This window comes from Dendrobium catenatum, unplaced genomic scaffold (assembly GCF_001605985.2).
Source record: "Dendrobium catenatum unplaced genomic scaffold, ASM160598v2 fragScaff_scaffold_1468, whole genome shotgun sequence".
NCBI lineage: Eukaryota > Viridiplantae > Streptophyta > Magnoliopsida > Asparagales > Orchidaceae > Dendrobium > Dendrobium catenatum.
This window is the reverse complement of record NW_021319930.1, coordinates 53,494-80,744: the sequence shown is the minus strand read 5'-3', so window position 1 is coordinate 80,744 and position 27,251 is coordinate 53,494. Positions and strand designations below refer to the sequence as shown.

The 27,251-nt window shown below is 35.2% G+C and overlaps 1 protein-coding gene across 1 annotated transcript in view; it reads right to left on the bottom strand.

Annotated features, from left to right (window-relative positions):
- Positions 1 to 376: 376 nt before the first annotated feature.
- LOC110114565 (eIF-2-alpha kinase GCN2) overlaps positions 377 to 27,251 on the bottom strand; it is a gene marked incomplete at its 3' end in the record, with an annotated part of 61,402 nt that continues 34,527 nt past the window's right edge. The window contains 4 exon segments of the mRNA XM_020847486.2: positions 377 to 626; positions 821 to 969; positions 1,357 to 1,541; positions 3,672 to 3,841. Coding sequence (XP_020703145.1) covers positions 377 to 626; positions 821 to 969; positions 1,357 to 1,541; positions 3,672 to 3,841 — 754 coding nt within the window.

Here is a 27,251-nt window from a genome sequence, read left to right as displayed (position 1 = left end):
ATTATTGAGTCCATAAGGTAAATGATTTTTATCCTTCGGGGTAATATATCATATTTCGTATGCCATAATCGATCATGAAACATGCATTCCGTTTGAGGATGACAATATTTCTCCAACAAATGTGAATTGAGAGCTAAACCTGAAAGAAAAAATACAACTAAATATTAATCAAGCCTAAATGATTCCCTTATCAGAAAAGTCAACATCATTTCTTATTCTTATAAATTAAGCAAAGTTACGGTGAAAGTCATGAAAAAAAGTTCATTGTAACCTTCAAAATTTTAAGAGAAAAATATCGTTTCCTAAGTGCACAACTTTTGTCCTGCTGTAAAGAAAATATGATATGGCCATAAAACATAAGGAAAAAAATTCTTACCATTTAGCCACTCATCTTCCATTCTAGGAGGCAAGTCATGATGTAAAAGATCAGTAGCTGATGGACGATCAGCTGGGCCTGGGGACATAAGACGCTGAAGAATAGCTGATTGCTTTGGAAATTTTGCAACCCAGGGCTTAGGAAGAACGCCATTCAGCTTCAGATCTGAAAGAATAATGTGTCTCTCCATTACAGTTGCAAAGGGGTGCCACAGCTCAAAGAATACCACTCCTAGGCTGTACATGTCAACCTGTAAATTAAAAAAAATGTTGATAACAGGTATATCACAACCTATGAGATAGCCAGACAACTTGAAGACAGAGAGCAGCGATACTAAGTGGCAGAACTTCATTTCTTTACAACAGCTCGGATTTAAAAAAACAAATATGCCCCATCTTTTTTGCTGTGACTACTTTAGTAGACGAAATTTTAAAGGGAATATACCTTCTCATTTATTTGTGGCCATCTCTGTTCTATCTCAGGAGCTGTATAGAAATATGTGCCAACTTGACCAGTTCCATCCATTGAAACTCCATTAGTTTCATTAGGAAAATATTGATCATGATCCAGCTGCTCTAGATTTAAAAACTTAGCTGAGCCCATGAAAAGCAAGATTAATTGATTACATTGAAAGATGATGGAATTTTACCAATAATTTAACTTGAAAGAAAAAAAATAAGGTTAACAGATACGACAGAAATGTACTAGAAAGGATTTCTCCGTTCATAACAGATCAAGATAAATGAGAGATTTTGAATGGTAAGAGAGTTCAATGAAGAAAGGTGAAATTAAATGTGTATAAATGTAAGTACAGCAAAGCTTGTGGACCAATTCGGTCCTCTTCTCATTTGAAATGCTATATAAATGTAAGTACAGCAAAGACATTATTTCAGCACTATAATTAGGGAAACTAAGCTTGAAATTTCTTCTGCATCACCAATAAAGATAAATTACAAGAAATTAATAAAACAATAGCATACCAAGGCCAAAATCTCCAATTTTAATTTCATTGCGAGCATCAAAGAATATGTTACTAGGAGTGAGGTCACGATGTATGATTCCCTGGCTATGTATATGAGCTAAGCCTTCCACAATTTGGCGAAACAAATGCCAGGCGTAGTCCTTGTCAAAGGTAACATATGTTTCGAAATCCTGGCGCAAAGTCCTTCAAGAGGAATGCTTAATATAAGATTAAAACCAATGTTATAAGCAAAAAAAAAGCGTGAAGAATTAGTAGCAAATAACACCAGTACACTCGTTAAATTTGTTAACTTAAAACTAAAATGTTGTAAGTTAGTGTCATGTATGTTTCAAAAGTACCACATCATATCACTGTCTCATTTGCGAAGACTTGCCCATAAAATTAGGACAGATACCTGATAAAGGCTGCTCTAGTCAAACCAAATCTCCCACCCTCCTCTAGCCAAGTATTTTTTTCATTATTTAAAGGTTGATGTAAATAGCAATTAATAATTTAGAATTGGATAAACAGCATTTTTCTTCATGGATGAGACGAAATTTTTCAGAAATTCATAAGAGAACTGAGAAAACAATGTCGATATTTAAGTGAATCCCTCTCTCCAATGAGGAATTGCTCGTGCCGCATGTAAGAGCCTAAGCTTTGTTGTTTTAGAATATCACGTGTAATGCTCCATATGAGCAATTGATTTTTATTTAAATTACTATATATTCATGTTGTTTAAGATTAAATATTACTAAAAAAATTGTAATGTATTCAAAACCTTTAACGGATGGCATGTTGCTATGTATCAACTCCATATGTTAACCAATTTACTCGTAGTTTGAAAAGAGAATATCTAAACAATAATATGACTTAAGCATTAAAACAGCAAACTAATATTTTAAAATTATAGACTGTTTAACATATATAAAAGAAAAAACAACAATTATAATCTCAAAGATAGTAAACAAATAAAAACTCTAAGTCTATATAAGATAATGAAAAAGACATGCCTCACATAGAATTATTCTAATAATGTCTACATAACTAACATACATAAAGAATGAGGAGATTCATAATTTACTTGATCTAATATCAATAGTATATATCATCCATAAAACGAGAAGGCACCTAATGTGCTACTGAAAAAAGTTGTCATATGAGAGAGAACTACATTAAGCTCCATAGAAAGCAAATTTTCCTAGATAAAATGAAGGATTTTAAGGGCAGAAAAGTCAAACAACCTCATTAACGGTAATGGGACAAACTTGATAAACCTAATTACAGTGAAGATGGAGATTTAAGAAGAAAGAAATTGACAAATGCAGAAAACTTCTCAACTCACTTACCATATATTCTATACACGTGCATTGACTTTATCTGGTAAGATAACATTTTGCCTAATTCCACTTATTTCTCACTTAATACCTCATGAACAATGATCCCCGGAACTATTGATCACATATAATGTAATTCAATCGGTTGTAAAACCTGTAGCCCATACCCTGGAAGGAAAAAACAAAGTTGTAGTGGCTCATTCATAACTATTGTTGGTCTATGAACAGTAAATCGAAATCCATCTCTTGTCTAATGGTGACCAATCAAGATAAGTGAAATAAAAGAGAGAATTTTATTTCTTCTCAAAGAAAAACATATTTGGGTGGTATGGTGGTTATAAAAGGGAGAAGTAAAGATAGAAGACTTGGATGGGCAACAAGATGAAGGCTCCTTTGGGCTTCTCTAAGATAATTGAGGGGGTTATGACTAAATAGTTTCCACTTTCCAAAGAAGTTTGGATTTATGCATACATGGTTGTGGCCTATTGGCGTGGTCATTAAATATAAAAGAATAACCAATGCAGACTTATAACTTGGCTTTGAAATGAAAGGAAAGGAATTCCTACGAATAACTTAACAGTCGGAATAGATAACTACGGGTTGGAATTTTCTTTAAAATCAAAGATTAAAATTTTGTTCGAGTGAAATCCCAAGCAATGTTTTGATAGTCGCATAATAAATACAAATATAAGAAACATAATATTTAAGTTTACCCTAGCACAACAAAAAAATCATTAAATTTGTACAAATTTTGCACACAATTAAATTGAAAATGGTGACTCATATAAATTGTTCATCTTGATTAGCTCTAATATTTCTTATAGAAGCATAATCACTTTGTAATCCATCAATAGATATTGTTGGCATGTCCTCTATTTTTCTTATAGAAGCATAACACATTATAATCTTTAAGTAAATATATATTTTGATGTCACTAGTTTTCAACAATCTTGTAACAATTTATAGAAAATACTCAATGAAGGTAAAAGATGCATACCTAGGACAATATTCCATTTGTATATACAAGTATGTTGATTCAAGCCTGTTATCAGGGACACTTGCACTGGTGAAGCTTGCATCAAGATAACTACCACTAAAACTATCCACAGTCCTTGAACAACAAGTAGTTTCTCCATGATAACTACCAATGTCAGTTTCAACCCAAGCCTGTGTATGGCACATGAACATAGAAACCATTAAATGGCTCAAATAAGCTTTAAGTTGGAAAAGCAAAATAACTCATGCTAACTAGCAAGACACAGAACCATCCAAAAAGGATTTATGTTCCAAGTCAGGAAGCTAATATTAAAGTATTGCAGTTTCATTTTATAAAAGCATGAGATCTATTGTTATTAAGAGGTTGGGGCTTGTGAAACAGGTATTTAGCCAAGAGTGGCAATGAGATGGCAAGTTCTAATCTGGAACTTGCATCCCTCATATCCATGATCATAGCGCATTCAATAACCCTTCCCAAGCCATATGATAGCAAAATCTCTTACACTTGATCTATAATTACAACATAAGGTATTTAATCATTAAATTCGCATAACAGAGTTTATCTACTGTGTACAAAGGGATGTGATTTATACTGCATGATGTACCTTATTTCATGCTTAAAACCAACAGCGATCAGATTCCCACTTCAATAACCTTCTAGTAATAAATTTACATGTCAATGACCAGCTGAGATCAGCTAAATAATTCCATTATCTTTGCAATAGGTTTTCTAAATCACTGATTAATTCATGTTATTTCATAAGAAATCAACCCACTTTGTTTAACACTTCACAGAAGACCCCCTTTTTATCAGTTAAAAAACAAGGATCCCAAGCATATTGTTGCACATAGCCTTAATGTCTCAAAGTTTCCTATCGATTAATTAGCCACCTGCAAGTAGTTACTGGTACAGAAAGATACATAAGACAAGAACCAGGCATATTTACTTATTGATATTCTCTTGTTTCCCTTTCTTACAATATTCCAGGAAGCAAGAATTTAAGTGCTTTAAATTTAAGCTCTTTGCAATTAATTAGCCTAGCCAAGGGATTACCACATATGTTAATGAGACTTTTTACTCATTTGATCAATGGCATTACATGGTTGTTGCAATAATCTACTTATCTTTCACCAAGTAAAAACAATAGATGAAGAAGCTTAGCTTACAAATATTCTTGTTGGCATTAAACCCTATACCCATCAAAAATAAATAAAAAAATAAAGTATTTTATTGATCTTTACAAATTTTGATTTGATTCACATTGTCAATAGGCCTTTTAAACATATATTCATTTCTTAAATCAAAATGAACGAAATGTTAAATAAGACGCCCTTTGAGATTACCTTTGCTTTTATTTTGATTTTATTTTTAGTTAGCTTTCTCACAAGAAATAAAAATATTAGAAATGAACTTTATTTATTAGATTTAGATGACAATTTGACTTTTAACCGGACACAATGGCGAAAAGGATTCATGTAGCCGACCCCACGTAGTGGGACAAAGGCTTGATGTTGTTGTTGTTGTTCCATTGTTTCCAATGTCTAACTCAAGTGCCGCTCTGATGTGAAACATAAAAAGAATTATAGGAAATTAATAAAAAATTGTTAAGCTTCCTAATTTTTAAAATTAATGTTTCATAAGATTAGATTCTAGGAATTCTTAGTTGTTGTTGTGCTTTGGCATGCGGTTACAAATTAGATTAGAAGGACAATTTAAAATAACAACAAAATTATAGTAAAGATATATGCCTAAGCAACAGAAATCCACAGGTTAACAAATAGAAAATTCACCTTGTGTTCTCCTCGTTCTCACTCTTGAGGGTTATTTTAGAGGAAGAATAATTTAAGCAAACGTAAAGACGCCACTAAAAGACAGAAGACGGCTGCAGTATTGCCCAGTGAAAAGTAAGCCAGAGGTGGAGTCGGTGGATGTAACGGCTGAATGGGGGATTGGGGTTTGTGGGAGGGAAATCAAGGCTTAATTGATTTAGAACTTTAAATTATGAAGGATTAGTTTAATCCCAATCCAATTTAAAATTCAAATAGGCATAATTCTAGGGACTTTCCTAAAATAAAGATTCTTATTTTAGGAAACAAATTCAAATTCAAATTTATTTGAATATGAATTAAGATTGTTGCCCAAAATAAGAAGGCTAAAATAGGAAGGGCTTTGAATGTATGAGTTGATTAGTGGAGCCAAGGGGAAAGGGATGTGGCCGGTGGCTAGGTGAGGATTAGGGTTAGGGTTTATGGTTGGTTGCTGAGAAGGAGTTTGGGAGGGAGTTCGGCGAGTGGGTTGAAGGAGAAAGGTGGTTGGTGGCCAGCAGCTAGGAGGAGGTGTAAGGGGGTCTTGGCCAACAGCTAGAAGGGATTTTGGGGAGTGAAGCCGGCGGCTGAAGCCGGCAGCAGTTGGTGGGTATTGCTTTTGCCCTCACCTAGGGACTTCTTTTTTTCTCGAACTCACCATAGAGAAAAAAAAAAACAAGTGTTGAAATTTTTAATCAATAATAATAATCTCATACAATAGTGAGGGCCCTCATATATAGGCCTCAAAATAAAAGAAAATACAAAGACTTAAATACCCTTGTGGCTACAACATAAACTAATCCTCTCGGGGATACAATGGTAAACCAGAGTATAAGTAAAATAAAATACATAAATGCATCATAAATAAATACTCCAAATCGTAGCCGTCGATCTACGATTCCTCCGATGATAAACGCGCTGAAATCTCCTGCTGATGTCCTCATCACGCTCCAGCCTATTGCACCTTGTGTGATCTCTAGTTTCTGATTTCATTCCCATCTAATCACATCCTCATCATCATACATCTCTCTTCACATCCCAACAACAAGAGAGTATATACTCAGCTGATTGCACATCCTCATGTAGGATCACCATCCTAGTCTACTCGCAACTATGTCAAGTTCTTTCTCATCCTCAAGGTTTAGAGAGATCTCATTCTTGTGCTCCTTATCTTCCTTGGGGGAGGAAATCTATCTCGCTGAAAGGATGTCCCCTAATAAATTTTCTATATTAGAATGTTTCCCATATATGGGGATATTAGATGTAGAATTCAAGTTGGATTGATGAAGTGGAGGAATGCATCGGGCTTGTTATGTGATAGAAAAGTATCACTCAATTTTAAAAGAAAATTCTACAAGATGGTGGTTAGACCTACAATGCTTTATGGCGCAGAATGTTGGACATTAAAAGAGAAGCATAATATTAAGTTAAGTGCTACGGAGATGAGCATGCTCAGGTGGATGAGTGGCTTTACTCTTAGATACAGGATATAAAATGAGAATATACATGAAAAGGTTGGAGTAGCTCCAATGGCAGATAAGATTAGAGAGAGTCGCCTTAGATGGTTTGGTCACATAAAACGGCAGCCTTCCGATGACCCGGTTTGGAGAGAAGATGTATTAGATTTAACCTATGGAGGTAGAGCTAAAAATACTTGGTTAGAAAATACTAAAAATGACCTTTCTTTATTAGATCTAAATGAGGGTTTGACTCTTAACTGGACACAATGAAAAAAAAAGGATTCATGTAGCCGACCCCACATAGTGGGATAAAGGCTTGATGCTGTTGTTGTAGAATATTTTCCCATGGTGAATGCAAGGGTTTGCTAAACAAAAGAGAAAACGATGAGAGGATAATGGATGCTTAAATAAGTTACAACCTCAAAATTCTTGTTCTTTAATGTTCTCCCTCTAAAATTTAAGTTTCTATAGTAAGAAAGGTGTTCAATGAAGCTTACGTCCATTAAATTATAAGATTTTCTAATGGTTAAAAAATAGCATTGGTGCCCTTTCTAATTGAAGTAGAATCCAATAAAAGTACGCTTATAGATTTAGAGTCTAATTTGCTATGTGCTAAAAATGAATATGAACGAAAACTAAACCTCAATGATTCTTCATTTTTGGGAGAGCAAAAGAAATAATTTTGGTCTTAAAAGATAAATAGATAAGGTTAAGTACGATTGAAGACACTATATTAATCAGATACATAGCTATTAGAATAGCTTCTCCCTGAGATACTTGAGATCATTTGTAGAGAACTTAAATGATCTAGCTATCTCTAACAGATGTGTAATCTCATATTATTGAGTGGCATCAACACATGAGCTTTGGTGAATAATCATTTCAGGCAGGAGATAATTTTATAAGATCGATTTAAAGTACTCTTTGGCATTCTCAGTTTTTAGTATATGGATTTTGGACTAAAATTAATTCTCTATCATAGTGTTGAGTGTTGAAATACTTAAAAATCTATCATAGGCAATGATGTCAAAGCCAAACATCACCATCATTATTGAAATGTGCTAGAAATTTGAAGCGGGGGTTTTGATAGATGTGCAGCCTATTGGTTGAACCCATACCTTAGTTGAGCGATCATTATTTGCAAGGGAGAGCCCTAATCTATCTCTATACTTCCAATCATCCATCTCAAGTTCAAATCATGAAAGTGAAATATTATGAATTAATCAACAACATAATTTTTTTACCAAGTGAGTTTATTAATTGATAATAGGTTGCAATCTAGATTAGACACAAGAAGCGTGGCATTAATTGTCAAATCTTTTGACAGCATGAAATAACATGTTCTGACCACTTTTGAGAGTGCTATCTGCAATCCTAATATTATATTTTAACATCATGAATTGTAATTATGGATTTTTATTTCGACGGCCTTTCGATGACCCGGTTAGGAGAGTAGAGGTATTAGATTTGACTTATGTTAAGAAAGGTAGGGGTAGACCTAAAAAGACTTGGTTAGAAAATATTAGGAATGACCTTTCTTTATTAGGTTTAAATGAGAATTTGACTTTTAATAGAACACAATGGAGAAAAAGGATTCATGTAGCCGACCCCACGTAGTGGGATAAAGGCTTGATGTTGTTGTTGTTGTTGTTGTTGTTGTTGTATGATATATTTTTCTTCTTGTTTGCAATGACAGCATCCGAAATTTACCTTTTTGAACAACCAAACATCTTATGGCAACGTTTGTTGGGATAATAATTAGTTCTCTTTGTTGTCTACATGTTCATACGATGCACGCCTCAAAATTCGTAGTGAAGCTTACATCTCATTTGGTGCTATGAGCCATAGGCTCACATAATGAGGCGCGCCTCAAGGCATGCCTTCAATTTTGGTGAGACATGCACAATTTAGAGGTAGGGTATATTTAAAAGATAAATAAATATAAGTAAAATAAACTTAATAAAACACTTCTACTCACCCAAATAATACTCACAGTTCACTCACACACACATTCAACCTCACATGATAGCCATTTACCCAACCACTATATTGCACTGAGACACCTATTTATGAAGGCGTGTTGTATCGAATACGTATTGGACACGGGTACGCGCCTGATACGACACAGATACTTGTTGGATGCGGCTTTGCCGGATCCAATTAAAATAATATTTAATTTTAAAAGAACGTGCATATAAGATACACGTGTCCCGTTCAAAAACGAAATAAAATCGAAAAAAATGATGCGAATTTCGTATTTACTTCTTGCATCTAGGGTTTAAGGCTTCTTCATTTCGTCGAAGGAGTAGGACAGGAAAGCCGACATCGACGAGGTGATACGAGCATATGCGAGATGAGGCAAGGCGATAGGAGTGTTCGTTTACGGGAGACAAGGCCAGAAATCTATAAGCTTGTAAGAATGTTCGTTCTTTCAATATGTCGAAAGAAAAATGATCGAAGGTTCTTTTTTATCCTCGATTACGTGGATCGAAGGTTCGTTTCCATCGTCAAGTACGCGATATGAGGTCATAAGAAGGTTTGATTCGTTTCCATCGTCTTCTAATCTTGCCTTATTTAATTTCTTTTCATGAGGAAAATTCATTTTTTGATTGATTCTTCGATTAGTAAATAGTTTCTTTGCTATTAAATGTTTTCACATGTAAAATTTGCGAGTTCAACCAATTGAATTCACAAGCAATTAAAGATAGTATGTTTACTTGTTTAGCTTCTTCATTAATCCTTCTTCATGCAAATTGTATTCCTTTTTTTCAAATGCTTCATAAATTCTTATCAATAGAAATATAATTACAAAAAAAATTTGTGGAGTTGTGTCACAAAATTTGAGCTTTGATTATCTAATTAATTTAGCTCTATAATGAAATCATGCAACAACATAATTAGTGGAATCATGCCATATAACTCTTCCCTTGACTTATTGATTATCTAACATTTAAGCTTTGTATTTGGAGTTGTAACATTTGAATCGATAATTTGTGTCAATCCTTTTATTCTTTCTTAGGATGATGAGCTGTAGTGAAGGTGGAAATGAAACTGGTGAGGGTTCATCAAAGCCCAACAACCAAGAAAGTAAACCTTTGTGGAGTTATGTCACCAAATTAGGAAAAACTTCTGAAGGTGGGAGCCATGTTTGAAGTGTTATCAGATACAATCAAAAGATTGCCAAATTGCATACAAACTAGTTGATTTTTTTGAGAATAAAAACAAGACACAAAATACCACACTTAAACAAAATAAAATACAACTTTCATATTATAAAACAACGCTTACAAACTTATGATATAAAAACTCCTAAACTTGCTTGCAATCATTAAGAAGAAAGAAACATATGGGGTGGTCACTTGCGGAGAGAAGAGAGAGATAAGAAGGCTGAGATGAAATCGAATAGAGGACAAGCTCGCAAGCTTTCCCAAGAAGAAGAGAGAAGGAAGTGAAACAAGCTCGCAAGCTTTTCCAAGAAAACCATCAGGTTTTTTGCTCCAAAAATTAGTCCATAACATCCTCTTTCAAGCACCAAAACATCTCATATATATTGGAGAAAAGGAGCAGCCAAACAGCCCAAAATTACCTCCAATCGAACCAATCAGGGCAAGGGAAACAGAAGGTCAGCAGGCTGTCCGGGAGCAACAGCCGAAGGCCACAAAGGGGATAGGAACGGGAACCACAGAGAACCGGAACAAGCAGCCATGAGGGGAAGAACCAGCCACGAGAAGGAGATAGGGGGAGGAACCGAAGGGCCACAGAGAAAGGGGAAAGCCAGCCACGGAATAGGCAGCCATGGGAGAGGAATCGGCCATAGGAAGAGGAGCCAGGGACAGGGAACCAAAGGGCCACAAGAGGGGGAATGAACCTTAATTATTTTAATTTATGAGATGAAAAGAAGCATCAGCTCAGCATTAATGAGTTGAAGCACAACAGCTCCTAAAAACTCAGCAAAAACTGCACAGCAAAGCCCAAACCGAGAAGCAACCAGCAGCCCAAGATTTTGGCACATGAGTCCCCCCCCCCCTTAGGACTACATCAGCTTCTTCCCCGGTTAAAAGAGCTTATCTCCTGATGAGGATGCTTAAGCTTTATCCGGACGAGACGATGGATCTGAATCCAATTCTTGAATCTTAGTCGCATACTTCTTCAGGATAACTTCCCTCTCTTGCTTGAATTGCTCCTGCAGAAGTCATTTTTTCTTCATATATTCTTCCGTACACATGCATCTTCATCTGTAGTTTGTACATTTCATTTTGTAGTGGATGGGTTGAACTTCCTTCCGACAGAATCCATCAGTCCAAAGGGATTTGGATTTCAGGATCTTTTGTCTGATTTTCTTCCACAATAGACTTAAAGTCTTTATGGTTTTCCTTTTTTTTTTCAAACACTTAAAAAAAACATAAATAACCTAGGAAAATCCTAACCTAGGTTCTGATACCAAATTGATGCCCAAATTACATACAAACTAGTTGATTTTTTTTAGAATAAGTAAAAGATACAAAATACCACACTTAAACAAAATAAAAAACAACTTTCATATTATAAAACGACGCTTACAAACTTATAATATAAAAACTCCTAAACTTGCTTACAATCATTAAGAAGAAAGATACAGATTGGGTGGTCACTTGCGGAAAGAAGAAAGAGATAAGAAGCCCGAGACGAAATCGAAGAGAGGACAAGCTCGTAAGCTTTCCCAAGAAGAAGAGAGAAGGAAGTGGAACAAGCTCGCAAGCATTTCCAAGAAAACCCTCGGGTTTTTAGCTCCAAAAATTAGTCCATAACATCCTCTTTAAAGCACCAAAACATCTCATATATATAAGAGAAAAGGGGCAGACAAACAGCCCAAAATCACCTCCAACCAAACCAATCAGGGCAAGGGAAACAGAAGGCCAGCATGCTGCCCAGGAGCAGTATCCGAAGGGCCACCAGGGGGATAGGAACGGGCACCACAGAGAACCAAAACAAGCAGCCAGGGGGGGGAAGAACCAACCACAGGAAGGAGCCAGGGGGAGGAACCGAAGGGCCATAGAGAAGGGGGAAAGCTAGCCACGGAACAGTCAGCCAAGGGAGAGGAACCAGCCATTGGAAGAGGAGCTAGGGACAGGGAACCGAAGGGCCACAGCAGGGGGAATGAACCTTAATTATTTTAATTTATGAGTTGAAAAGAAGCATCAGCTCAACATTAATGAGCTGAAGCACAACAGCTCCTTAAAACTCAGCAAAAACCGCACAGCTAAGCCCAAACCGAGAAGCAACAAGTAGCCAATGATTTTGGCACATGAGTTGCCCCCCCCCCCCTGCATACATCATTTTCCAAATGAGAAGGAAAGAAAAAGCGCCTATATAGAACTTGCTAATTTTTTTTTATATTTAGAGGACTTTGGTAACCATGAGTCTTTGCGTGATAGGTGGAGAATTGATCCGAAAATTCGTGGTTGATACATGGAGCGTCAACAGCTCTACTTCAAACAATCGCCATAAAGCTACTTGGCCAAGTTTCATCCTCGTCTTGTTGTGAATAAAATTGGAGCACATACTCTTTCATTCAATCAATGAAGAGAAATAAAATTACTCCACAATGAGCTAAAGATTTAATTTATCCTCCACAAGTAACTCATACATTGATGTTTATATAGCATTTACTACGTCATGAATTGATGTTGTGATATTAATTTATTATTTGATACTTTGGACAATTTGTTACAACTTACTATATTAAGATAATAATATGATATTTTTTAATATACTAATAGGTTATTATGTAACTTCTTACTTCATATTATGATATGTGTACAATACTTCTTACATTACATAATTTCTTTATTTTGATGCTCACACTAAAAACAAAGTGCGATCATTATCTCTCCACATAGATAATAAATACTCAATATCTAATTGCGTAATTTTAAAACTTGAAACATAAAGGAGAAACCTACTGATTTTTTTTTGTTGCTACTTCTCTTTGCTATTTTATAGCCTGGTAATTTATCATAGATTTCCCATGTTTTGGATCTAGTTTGCCATTTTGAAGTTGACTTACAGTGTTGAGTTGATGGCATCTCAAGCACTAGCGTCTAATGTCAACTGCCACCATTTTCATATATATATTAGGAAATACATTTTATTAGATGTGCTTGAATATTGGACGAAGCTACAAATATGGTGAATAAAAGAGGCGATGCGGAAAATGAAATCATATTCTATACTTCAAAGGCAACAAAAATCTCACAAAATGAATGGGAAGCTCATAACAGCAATATCAAATATGTCATAAAGGAATGACAGTAAACAGAAGGAACACCAGGAATTTCATCATTCAGCCAACCAAAACGACAGGCATGTGGTCATGGAAAACTATGTTATTAAACATCAAGAGAGTATGTTGTCTCAGTTGAATGTAATAAAGCTATGGATATGGATAGAGCGATAAATATTTTGATATCAGTCACGGATATAAGGGACAAACGAAGAAAGACCTTCACAGCATGGATATTATCAAAATTCAGAATTTATTATATGAAAACAACTCTCAAGGTCACAAAAATGGAAAGCATCATATATAACTTTGATTAAGAGATAAGTTCTTAAGTATCAGAATATTAATCAAAAGCTGCCAAAGTCAATGATATCATGAGTCTTTTGGAAAGGAAAACAACATGAGAAGTAAAGGCAAGTGTGGGCTCCGAAAATTCGCACCCGGCCTCTCCACGCCGTCTTTTGTTGATGTGGAGAGTATTAACAAGTTTAGGTTCTAGAGTAAATTAGGTCGAAGCGAGGGCTCGCGGTCAGAGTCGAGCGGAAGATCCAGTCGGCTTCAGCTCTGCGTGCAGCTAAGCGAGATGAAAGGGAGATCTGGGCACTCGTGCGTGCGAATCGAATTGAAAGAGCAAGAGGGATTTTCGTGAGTGTCGAATAGAATGGAAAGAGCGGGATCGAGAGAGTTTTGTGTCGTGTGTGGGAACGGTTGTGTGCGAACCACTAGGGCTGTCAACATTTGACATGACCCGAAAACCCGACCCGAGAAATTCGGGTTCGGGTCAACCCGAACCAGAAACTGGTCGGATTCGAGTTCTATTTTTTGACCCGTATACCATTTCGGGTCGGGTTCGGGTCAACCCGGGTAACCCGAAAATGACCCGTTTTGACCCGTTTTTGTATTTACAATTTTACTCTCAGGGCATTTAACTAGCGCCTAATACCGAGAACTGAGTACGTTCGCTACTTCGCCGTTCGTGACTTCGTCTCTTCGAGCGAGGAAACCCTAAGCTAGGGCTGGTCGATTTCGTTGAGATTTCCTCTTCTGCTAGTCTGCTAGACTGCGGCTCATTGATTCTTCGTCAATCGTTCGCTACTTCGTCTGGTTTGATTTTTTGGTTAACTTTCTTTCGATTATCTTTGACGTCAAGCAATCAGTGTTGCAATTTTTTGTTGATTTTTGTTAATGAGGCACTGCTACTGCTATAGAGTAGAGACTACAGTGGTTTTTTATGAGTTATTTGCTTCTTCGATTCTTCCTTCCAATTTGAAGTTGCGGTGGCTTTGAAATAACGATTAGGGCTTGCACAGATTTTTGTTAGCAATTGGCTTGGCTTAGGGTTTGCACAGATTTTCAATTTTCATCTTAAGATGCAGTTATTTAGTTAGCAGTTGGCTTGGCTTAGGTTTGCACAGATTTTTGTTGAAAGTTGAAACTCGACTTAGGGTTTTAAAAATTAAAGTTCCGACTTTTTGTTAGCAGTTGGCTTGGCTTTCATTTACTCTGCTTGGCTGCTTCACTGCTTGCCGACTTAGTGACTTGTTGAGTTGTTGTGCCTTGTGGGTTGTCGGCCTTGTGGCTGTTATTACTTTACTTATCATTGTATCTGTGTATTGACAATTGAAATTCTTTGTTTCCTGACATTCCTGTTGGCTGTTGCATGTTGGAAGTGGGCTATATCCCTATATGCAATTGTAATTACAGCAATTTCCTATTTCACTGATTGTGTATTTGACTATTTGTCTATTTGTGTGTTGGATATTTTTTAAAGATGCAATTGTAATTACAGCAATTTTCATTTTTCATTGGTATAATTTGATATAATTTTTACAATAGATGGAGGATTCAAACACACTTCCTGAAAATTATATTCAAGAAAATGATGAAGTTCGCATTGAAGACAATGTGGTAGAGGGCTTAGATGCATCTGATGATGCATGTGATGATGGTTCAGTCGTAATTAAGAAGCGTAGAAGGATGACTTCCAAGGTTTGGGGTCATTTTGAGATGTTACCTAATCCTACAGAAGGTAAACAAATGTGTAAATGTAAAAGATGTGGTGCTCAATACTTATGTGATAGTAAAAATGGCACTGGTAACTTAAGAAGACACTTGCAAAATTGCAAGAAAAGAGATTTACGTGATATAGGACAGCTCATATTGCAAACTAGTTATAGTGCATCTATTTCTATGATTGATCATAAGTTTGACAATGCTGAATTTCGTGATTTATTTACTGTTTGCATAATTATACATGACTTGCCCTTCCAATGTGTTGAATGGATGGGTGTTCGATCACTTATGACATATCTTCTTCGAGATGTTCAAATGTTTTCTAGGAATATAGAAATGAATGATTGCAAGAAATTATTCACTAAAGAGGTTTGTAATATTCGATCAAACTTAAGTAAGTGCACTAGCAGAGTTTCTGTTACATCTGATTTGTGGACATCTATAAACACTGATGGCTTTATTTGTTTGACCGTGCATTATATTGACAATGAGTGGCATTTACACAAAAAAAATAATTAGTTTTTCTTTTATGCCACCACCCCATGATGGGATAGCACTATGTGAGAAATTGCAGTCTCTTTTTCTTGAATGGAAAATAAAATCTAAACTTTTCAGTGTTACCTTAGACAACGCTTCCGCAAACAATGTATGTGTTGATTACTTGAGAAATCAATTAAATTTGATAAGAGCTTTGCTATGTGAAGGTCAGTTTTTCCATATTAGATGCACAGCTCATATTGTTAATCTTATTGTTCAAGAGGGAATGAAGGAGATTGATGTTTCAATCTCAAAAATCAGAGAGAGCATAAAATATGTCAAGGCACTAAATAGATATAAAAATTGAGCTAGATATCTTACATTTTTGGAAAGCCAACCAATATAGATTTCCTGAGGTTTCTGCAATGGCACGTGATGTTTTGTGTATTCCCATATCAATTGTTGCCTCTGAAAGTGCTTTTAGTAATAGTGGGCAAATCCTCGATCAATATCGGAGTGCACTAAAACATGATATCGTTGAGGCTTTGGTCTGTGCCAAAGATTGGCTATACGGGGATAAGGGTGCAGTTTTTTTAAACTTTTACTTATATAATTGCACTTTCTTTGGTAATTAAGAGCTGAAAATGATGAATTATTAAAAACATATTATTATTTGTTGGTTTATTGCAGTTATACATGATCCTAAGCTTGAAGCTGTGACTGAAGATGTCCTTTAACAGTAAATGAACTTGAGACAAATGCTGGGGAAAGTTCTGTTATATGAACAATTTATTTGGTTGTTTGGTACTTTGGTTTAATGTTGACTTGAAAGACACTATTTCTTTAAGACTTTAATGTTGTATTTCGGTAACTCTGTAACTCTGTAAGTGTGTATGGCACTTTGGTTTCGGGTTACCTGCTGCTTGCTGATTCAGTTCTGTTTGTTAATTTGTTTGGTACTTTGGGTTACCTGCTGCTTAAAGGTTCAGTTCTGTTTGTTAATGATAACTAATAAGGGTGTATTTTTTTTAAGCTTCAGTTCTGTTTTGAAAATTTTATTTGGTTCGGGAACTGCTTGCTTGCTGGCTGCTGCTTCAGTTTATTGCTGTGAAAAATTTATTTGGTTGTTTGTTGTAGTTCTGTACACGATCCAGAACATTAGCATTTACTCATTTAGCATTTTGCCATTTTCTGTGCTGTGCCTGTGCTGGAAAGTTTTGTTATCCTGAGCTTCAACATTCTGGAAAACTTGTGTTTTTTCGGGCTGTTTTCCTGAATAGGCTGAACTTCAACATTCTGGAAAAGTGGAAAGTTCTGATTACCAGCTGCTTTTGTTCTGTCATCAGTGCTGCTTCCATTCCTAATATTTTGATATGTGCTGTTTTGTGTATCCTGCTCACCTGCTGCTTCTTATGATTCATTTCAATATTTGATCAAGTATTAAATATTATTTGTTGTTTTTTTGAAGTGATGATGCGATGATGATCAACCTTCTCAAATTATAGTGGGAATAATTTCAGAATAAATACTATTACAACCAGGAGACATTTGTAATTTTATATTCAAGTCAAATGACTGATATGAGTAGATACTAGATATTACATGTCTACATATATAAATGAATAGATACTAACTTAACGCAAAATACAATTCGTCTCCTTGGATGGTAATATGCTAATGTTGATTGAACATACACCTCATAAGGTGATTAAAGATTTGGAAGGTTTAATCTGAGCAATGAGCATCATATCTAACTTGTTTATTTCATAGAATACACTTCTTCCTTATTCTGTGAATACAGGTCGACGAGGTCGTGTGCCTGAAGACTTGAAGACTTGAGTTGAAGTTGAGCCATGCTTATTGCCTTATTGGTTGAGCAATGGAAAAGTGACGACCCGTGGACCTAGTCATTTTGTTGATTTCTAATTTGTAAATGATATGTAATTTTTTTGTAAAAGATATGTAATTTTTTTGTAATTTTTAAATGATATGTAATTTTTAAATGATATGTTTTTTTGTACATTTTAAAAATTTGTTTAACAATTAATTGAAGGGTTCAATGGTATATATTTTTATTTGTAATTAAATACAAAAAACAAATTTTCAATTTTTATTAGGTCAAACGGGTTGGGTCGGGTTGACCCGGACCCGAAGCGGGTCGGGTTGACCCGGACCCGAAGCGGGTCGGGTTCGGGTCCAGCAAACTGACCCGTTTCGAAAAACGGGTCGGGTTCGGGTTGACCCGTATGTACCCGAGTCAGTTTCGGGTTGAACCCGAACCCGACTCGTGACCCGGTTTTGACAGGCCTACGAACCACTACGTCATTTGAGTAAAACATGCGTAGGTGGGACCGAGATGGTCAACATTTAACAACTAGAAATTACCAGGTGGTAAAAGTTATATATTAGAAATCCAATATAATGTTATTAACTGATATTTAGATTACGCCTTAAAGTGTGACTACTTAGGAATAATATTGATGGACCGGCCGATTTGATTGGGAGGGAATTATGAAGTTTCCTAATCAAGAAGATGCTATTTAGGAAGGTTCTTAATCAAAGGAGAATTATTTAGGAAAATTTTAATTACAACTAGGAGAAAATTATTTATGGCAAGTGATTGAATTTAAATTCTGATTTAGAGGGGATTAATTAGAAAATATTTCCTAATTGAATAGGGCTAATTTGGAGGGATTTTTTTTATTTTATTTATTTTTTTTATTTGGAGGGAATTAATTATGAGATATTTCCTAATTAAGGGTAGATTTTGGAGTTAATTTGGAGGAGATTAGTTATGAGATGTTTCCTAATTGGAAAGGTCAGATTTGAGGGTAGATTTAAGAGGGAATTGGTGGAGGGTTGTTTTAGAATTTATAGTTTGTAGGGTTTATGTTATGTTTTCTATGAAGAATTTGATTTGAGAGTGCTGTCGTTTTCTTTTTGTGAGGGATCCTAGCGGCATCTAGGGTTTAGGAGAGAAGATCCTCTTTGGTTTAGGAGAGAAGGTCCTCTCAAAAGAGGACCATTGTATCTTGCTTTGTTCGTATTTGATTTTCTATCAATAAAAATCTAATTTTGTGTTGAATCTATTGGAGTTTGTTGTTGTTTTTTATACCAAGGAGCATCAAATTGGTATCAGAGTGAGGTTTTTGGAAAGATGTCACAAAGAAAGTGGATGCGTTGAAAGGAAAAATAGAGCAATTAAAATCTGGCATGGGGGAGAAGTTTTTAATTATGGATAATCCGATGGTGAGCAGATTTGGAGTGAGATTTTAAGGAAGCTCATGAAGATCCAATCCAAAACTCTACCGATGATTCCAATTACTAACCCTAACCAAGATGTGATTGGAATTCCATCGGCCGAATCTAAGGGAAAGGAGATCAAGACAAGTTCAATGGGGGAGGATCGGGAGGTGGAAATTTTGGGGGAAGAAGAATGTCGCCTTTAGAGCCACTTCCAAGAAGGAGAAAGGGTGAAGGAGTGAGCTTTTCAGTGGAGCTACAGAGTTTGGAAGGAGAAGAAGATGGAAGAAGATAGAAGCATCAGATATGGTTCAACCACTTCTACAACATTATCGATAGGGGTTTCAGCCATTCAGGGGTTGCCTCCTCCACGAGAACACGAGCATATTATCATTCTAAATGAATGAGTCTCACATATTAGTGCTCATCCGTACTGTTCTCCCAAACTCCAAAAGGATGAGATCGAGAGATTGATCAGGAGATGTTGGAGGCAGGGATCATTTAACCCAGTGACAATCCATTTTTTAGTTCAATACTATTAATCCAATGCTTGAGCTGCAATTTCCTTCTATCCACCATGAGGATAATGTGGCACTTTGGGAGGGGAATACTGATGGACTGGCCGATTTGATTGGGAAGGAATTAAGAAGCTTCCAAATCAAAAGGAAGCTATTTAGGAATGTTCTTAATCAAAGGAGAATTATTGAAAAAAATTTAATTATAATTAGAAGGAAACTATTTAGGGCAAGTGATGCAATTTGAATTCAGATTTAGATAGGATTAATTAGAAAATATATCCTAACTAAAAATGGCATATTTAGGGGTTGATTTGGAGGGGATTAATTATGAGATATTTCCCAATTAAGGGCAGATTTAGGGGCTGATTTGGGAGCCAATTTGGAGGGGATTAATTAGGAGATATTTCCTAATTAGATCGGGAAGATGAAGAGGTCGATATAAGAGTGAATTACGAGAAGGTTGTTTTGGAATTTGTTGTTTATTGTTTGTTATAAATAACAAGGTTTATGTTATGTTTTGTATGAAGAACTTGATTTGAGAGTGATGTAGTTTTCTTTTTGTGAGGGATTCTAGCGACATCTAGGGTTTCGGAGAGAAAGTCCTCTCGAAAGTGGACTATTGTATATTGCTTTGTTCGTATTTTATTTTCTATCAACAAAAATTTGTTTTTTTGTTGAATCTCTTGGAGTTTGTTATTGTTTTTTATACAAAGACACATCAAATTGGTATCAGAGCAATATTTTTTTGGAGAGATGTCAACAAAGAAAGTATATGCGTTGAAAGAAAAAATAGAGCAATACAAATCCGGCATTGAGGAGAAGTTTTAACTATGTAGAATCCGATGGAGAGCAAATTTGGAGGGATAGAAGAGATGTTAAGGAAGCTCATAAAGATCCAATCCAAAACACTACCGATGATTCCAATTACTAACCCTAACAAAGATGTGACTAGAATTTCCTTTGCTGAGTCTAAGGGAAAGGTGATACGGAGGAGTACAATGATAGAGGATTGGGAGGTGGAAATTTTGGGGGAAGAAGGATGTCGCCTTTAGAGCCATTTCCAAGGAAGGGGAAGGGTGAAGGAGTGAGATTTTCGGTGGAGCTATAGAATTTGGAAGGAGAAGAAAATGGTAGAAGATAGAAGCATCAGACATGGTTCAGCCACTTCTATAACATTATCGAGAGGGGTTCCAGCCAGTTTAGGGGTATCCTCCTCCGCGGAAACACGAGCAAGTAATCATTTTAAAGGAATGAGTCTCACATATCAGTGTTAATCCAAACTGTTCTCGCCAACTCCAAAAGGATGAGATTGAGAGATTGATCAAGAGATGCTGGAGGCAGAGATCATTTAACCCCAATGACTATCAATTTTCAATCCAGTGCTATTAATACAGTGCTATCAATTTTTCAATCCAGTGCTATTAATACAGTGCTATTAATTCAGTGCTTCAGTTGCAGTTTCCTTCGTTCCACCTTGAGGACAAGGTGGCACTTTCGGAGTGGAGTATTGATGGACTGGACGATTTGATTGGAAAAAAATTAGGAAGCTTTCTAATCAAAAGAGAGCTATTTATGAAGGTTTTTCATCAAAGGAGAGTTATTAAGAAAATTAAATTATAATTAGGAGGGAATTATTTACGGAAAGTGAACTAATTTGAATTCAAATTTAGAGGATATTAATTAGAAAATATTTTCTAATTGAAGAGAGCAGATTTGGGGGTTGATTTGGATGGGATTAATTATGAGATGTTTCTTAATTAAGGACAGATTTGATGGCTAGTTTGGAAGCTAATTTGGGGGGTTTAATTATGAGATATTTCCTAATTGAGAGGGCAGATTTGGGGAGTTGATTTAAGAGGGGATTGGGGGAAGGTTGTTTTGGTATTTGTTGTTATTGTTTGCTATAAATAGTAGGGTTTATGTTATGCTTTGTACAGATAATTTGATTTGAGTGCGTTGTAGTTTTCTTTTCGTGAGGGATCCTAGTAGTGTCTAGGGTTTGGGAGAGAACGTCCTCTTCTCAAAAGAGGACAATTGTATCTTGCTTTGTTCGTATTTGATTTTCTATTAATAAAAATCTATTTTTGTGTTGAATCTCTTGGAGTTTGTTGTTGTTTTTTATACCAAGGCGCATCAGATATTAATCAAATTTGAGCGAGCAAGCCTAAATTAGAAATCAAAGATTTTGCTTCGACTCAAGGAATAATTCAAGTTGAGTCAAAAAAATATTAATTAAGAGTCAAGTTTTGAGCTGATTTGATTTATATTAATATTATAATATTTATTGTAACCAATAATCAAGAATTCAAGATTACTATTTCCATAAAAACATTTAACTTTATTTATAAAAGTGTATTATCAAAAATATTAATATAAATGTGTACATGTGTGTTATGTATATGTTATGGCACTGTGAATACATAAATATGTATGTGCATATATGTGTTAGTCCATACATAGATGTTTATGTATATCATATATCAAGTTGATTTCGAGATAAATCAAACTTATTTCAATCGAATCATCTGCAAGTTAAAGCATTTCGATGCTAATTTAAATTTCAAGTCAATTAAAATTCAAGGAAATTTCAGACATTATCACCAGCTTTATTCTTAATAGGAGATGCATGCCTCACCAATATCTCATTTATAGCAGTCATTTATAACATATGAGAGCTCAAGAGAAGTGTCAATGAACAAATCATGACTTATAAGGGTAAGGAGTAGTGATTGATTACTTTTGAACAAAGCAACTTTAAACAACTTCAAAACATAGTCGGTATAAGAGGAGAAATGGGATAAAGCATAAATGACAAGATAAGCAGGATAAAAACGCGTAGTAGGCTTGGACTCCAATGATGATTGGAGTGGCTTTCACTATGCTTGGACTCCAATGATGATTGGAGTGGCTTTCTGAAATTAAGATTGATGTTGGAGAGGAATGTTTTGAAAAAATCATATCTACAAGGTTGCAAGAACAACAACAACAAAAACATCAAGCCTTTATCCCACTTTGTGGGTTCGGCTATATGAATCTTTTTTCCCTGCTAAGAAATAAATTCTCATTTAAATCTAATAGAGAATTGTCATTTCTAATATTTTCTAATCAAGTATTTTTAGGCCTACCTCTAGCTGTCTTAACATAAGTAAAATATAATACATCTACTTTCCTAACCGGGTCATCGGAAGACCGTCGCTTTATGTGACCAAACCATCTAAGGCAACTCTCTCTATTTTTAACTTCTATTGGAGCTACTCCAACCATTTTGCATATGTGCTCATTTCATATCATGTCTCTAAGAGTAAAGCCACTTAACCACCCGAGCATCCTCATCTCTGCAACACTTAACTTAATATTATGCTTGTCTTTCAAGATATCGAAAATGTATACTCTTATTAATGACTAGATCACCCAAAGTCACAATCTACCCACTAGATCTATTATTACTAAAATTACACTCCATATATTTAGTTTTAGATATACTCAAACAAAAGTCTTTAAACTCTAAAGTTGACCTCTATAATTCAAGTTTACTTTCAACTCCCTCACTAATCCTATCAAAAAGAAGAATATCATCAGCAAAAAGCATACACTACGCCACGGTACAACCTCTTGCAAATGTCTAGTGAGAAAATCCATGACTAAATCAAAAAAGATATGAGCTTAAAACTGATCCTTAATGTAATCCAACTGAAATCATGGATTTAAAAAGCGATCGAGGCGGACGTCAAATCGCGCCTGAGCCTTTGCGAACGGAGGCTTAAGCCTCAACCCATCGGATGAAGCTTACGCTTTTTTATATTGAGGCATATGCCTCAAGGCTTGAGGCGCAAATGCGAATCGAGGCAGCGCCTCTATTTATTTTCGCCAGAGTTTATATGTATGTGCGTGAGTAGAGCACGCTTAGGGCTTTTATTTCATTGAACTTCCGCCTCTCTCGTTCTCTCTCGAAACGAAACGCAAGCAGTTCATCTTCTTTTTCGTCTTCTTTATTCGTCGTTGTTGTTCGGATTTGTTGCTGCGCAGGTGTAGAGATTGCACACATCGCTTCTTCGGCTCCTTCGTGGTTGTTCGACCTCGGATCGGAAGTTTCGACATTTTGATCGGAAGCAACAATGGGAGCTCGCTGGCTGTAAAGGTAACTTTCTACCTTTCACGCGCTTCTTCGGCCAAATCCCATAAATCCGCAGAACCGAGGGATTTAGTAAATCCAGGATTTAAGTCGTAAATCCTTAAATCTGGTATTTACCCATCGTCGGGATTTAGCTCGCGCACAAAAACAGTTTTGCTGGATTTAGCGTAAATCCGACTTAAATCTCGCTGTAAATTTGTAAGTGCCTCTCCGTTTGTCTCATTCCCGTCGTTGCTTCTCCGACTTTGCAGCCATTTCGACATCGACTTCCAGCTTCTCCGACTTTGACGAGCATCTTTGACTTCCACCAGCGACTCCGACTTCGACGAGCCTCTCCGCCTTCGTCCCATTCTCGTCTGTGCCTCTCCGAGACTCCGACCTTGACGTTTAATAGGCTAGTTTCATTTTCTAACATCCCTTTTGAACATTTTTTTCTTCTATAATTTTGAATGTGAACCTATTGTTGGTGCCAATGGTGATAATTGCATCATTATGACTTGTTATTTATGTTGAAGTTGTTTCTTATCTCATAAGGCATTGAACAATGTCATTTTTTTGAGTTTATAGGATGATTATTCATTATCATATCATCATCATCATTTTCCAAAAAGGAGAGGCATGTTCAAAATAGATCTAGGAACCTGATTTCTACTCAATATTGGCAGGCATCATTGGAGGGCATATTCCTTATGTCAATAAATTTTCTCACTTTGCTTATTAAATCAAGGAACCTTATTTCTACTCAATATTGATATACGTCGTGGAAGGGGCAAAAATAAAGTTCATTTAAAGATCCGTCATATTATTGATTATTCTTCAAAGCTCTTAATTTTAATGTCATGATTGATTAGGAAATAGAGTATGACTAGATTTGTCCTCTGTTTTCTTTATTTTGTTTGGTTTCATGACCTTTTATAATTTTCATTGTTATTGATGAAATTTATTTTGTAAAAAAGTAACATTCGACTTTTTAAACTACCAAGACAAAAAATGCTATTTGAGAAAAAATTATAATTCTAGCCACAATAAAGACTTTTTGAGAACAGATGTGATGTAGGTTCATCTTTGATAACCTCTGCAAGTGAGCAATTTGCAAGGATTTCTTAGGGAGTTAGGAGGGAAATTTGAATGTATGGACTGTTTAGAGATTTCTTTTTTGATTGTATGCATTAAATAGTTTGTTTTCCTGGGATTATAAATCCAACTCATACATGATTTTTATGAACCTGTTAAAGCATGCTCTCATAATTTTGTAATTATTTATATTACATTAGATTTTTAATTGTTTATAATTATATTTTATGTTAATTGATTATTTTTATCAATTATTAGAATGACTTCTGGCACTAGAGGGAAAGATCCTGCATGGAAATATGCTACTCAAGTTGAAGTGTCAGACGAAGGTAAGAAAAAGGGATATGTTTACATGAAATATAATTTTTGTGAGAAGCGCATAACTGGTGGTGTTAAGAGGTTGAAAGATCATCTAGCCTACACTCATGTCAATGTGGGACCATGTGAAAAAGTTCTTGATGAAGTAAAAAAAGAATGTATGGATTACTTAAAGAAGTTTGCCACCACGAAGGAGATCATACAAAGAAATATGGAAGAGATGATAGGAATTCTTCTTATTATGGATTACAGCATGAAGGCATAAAAGTTCATAGGCCAAAAAATAAGATGGAAAACAAGTTAAAAAGATTGTTATGAAAGATGATTCATTTTGGCGGAATATAAATTATGCTTTGAAGACAACATGACCATTAGTTAAGGTGCTTAGAATGGTTGATGGTGAGAGGACCCCGGCTATGGGATTTATTTATGAAACAATGAATAGGGCTAAAGAAGACATTGCAAAAGATTTGGGAGGTCAAGAAAGTGCTTGCAAAGAAATATGGGATATTAAAGATGAAAAGTGGGACTATCAATTATACCAACACTTGCATGCTGCTGCATACTATTTAAACCCTCAATTTCATTATGATAAGGACTTTCATGTTGATAAAGATGTGAAAACTGATTTGTATACATGTATGGACAGACTTATTTCTGAAGAAGACTACCTTAAAGTAAATGATCAACTTGAAGATTTTCATTTGAAGAAGGGAATGTTTGGATTTAGAGCAGCACAAGCATGCTACAAATCATGCTCTCCTGGTACGTTTATAATTTGTATATTTATACTATTATTTTTAATATTTATGTTTAAGTCTTCTACTCCAATCTTTATTCATAAAATATTATTCATTTTTATGTAGAACGTTGGTGGGCTCGGTTTAGAGATGATGTTCCTGAATTAAAAGCTTTTGCAGTTAAGGTTTCTCTCTTAACATGTTCGGCTACTGCGTGCGAGCGTAATTGGAGCGTCTTCAATCAAATTCATACAAAGAGAAGAAATTGATTGGCGGCAGATCGAATGAACAAACTAGTTTATGTTATGTTTAACAAAAAACTAAAAGATAGACATCTCAAATTGAAGAAGCAAGGAAATGGTGAAAATGAAATTGACCCTCTGCTTGCTGATGATTTACAATCTGATGATGAATGGATTACTCCTAAGAATATTGATGTTCCATAAGTTGTAGCAGAAGAAGAAACTCATGTCAATGAAAACATTGAAGCAACTACCCAAGTATATAAAAGAAAAAAGCAAAGTGAGATTGGAGCTTCAAAAAAATTCAAAGGTATTCTTAAATATAATTATTTATTTTTTATATTATTATTTATTCATTCTAGAGCTAATGAAATATTAACTGATATAGGGGATAAAGAAAAAAATATTATAGATGAAAAAGGGATTGAGGATGACTTTGACATTAATTATGATGATTCTTCTGAAGATAATCAAAATGAAGATGAGCCTGCATTGGGTCTTGATCCTAAGGGGGTATTTTATTTTTAAGTGAGTTTATTTTATATCTTGTAATCCAGTAATATTATCTTAGAATAAATCTTCAAATTCATAATTGACATAATATTCTATTATTATTTTTTGTCATTATTTATAATTTTAAATTACCTGATTTTAATCATTTTAAGGCTTACGCCTCGCCTCGCTAAAAAAAAATGCCTCGATTCCTGATTTCGCCTTTTAAAACCTTGACTGAAATAGGAAAATACATGGTTAAACCACCTTGTGTTTGAACAAAAGTAACAGCTCCAGCATAAAAATTCTTAATCACTCAAATATAAGCATTCTTAACCCCTTTGTTTTATAGAACTTTCCGTAACACTTCTCTTGGAACTTTGTCATATGCTTTCTCTAAATCAATAAATATCATATGTAGATCCTCTATATTCACTCTATACTTCTCGATCAAACATCTCAATAAATGTATAGCTTCCATAGTAGACCTACCCGGCATGAATCCAATTTGATTTTGAGAAACATTAATATCATGCCTCAACCTATGCTTCATAATTCTCTACTCATATGGCATCATTTTAGTCTTTAAAATAATATTAAAAAGTTTAATAAGCCAAAAAATTCCTTCATCTACTAAGCATTTCCACACCTCTATTGGAATATCATCAGGTCCAACAGCTTTTCAACACTTCATTTTCTTTAAAGCCTCTCTAACTACGATTTTACAAAAATGCCAATAAAAATAAAAATCTTTATTTTTATTTAGGGTGCTAAGGCCACTAAAGTCAATCGTATTTTCACAAT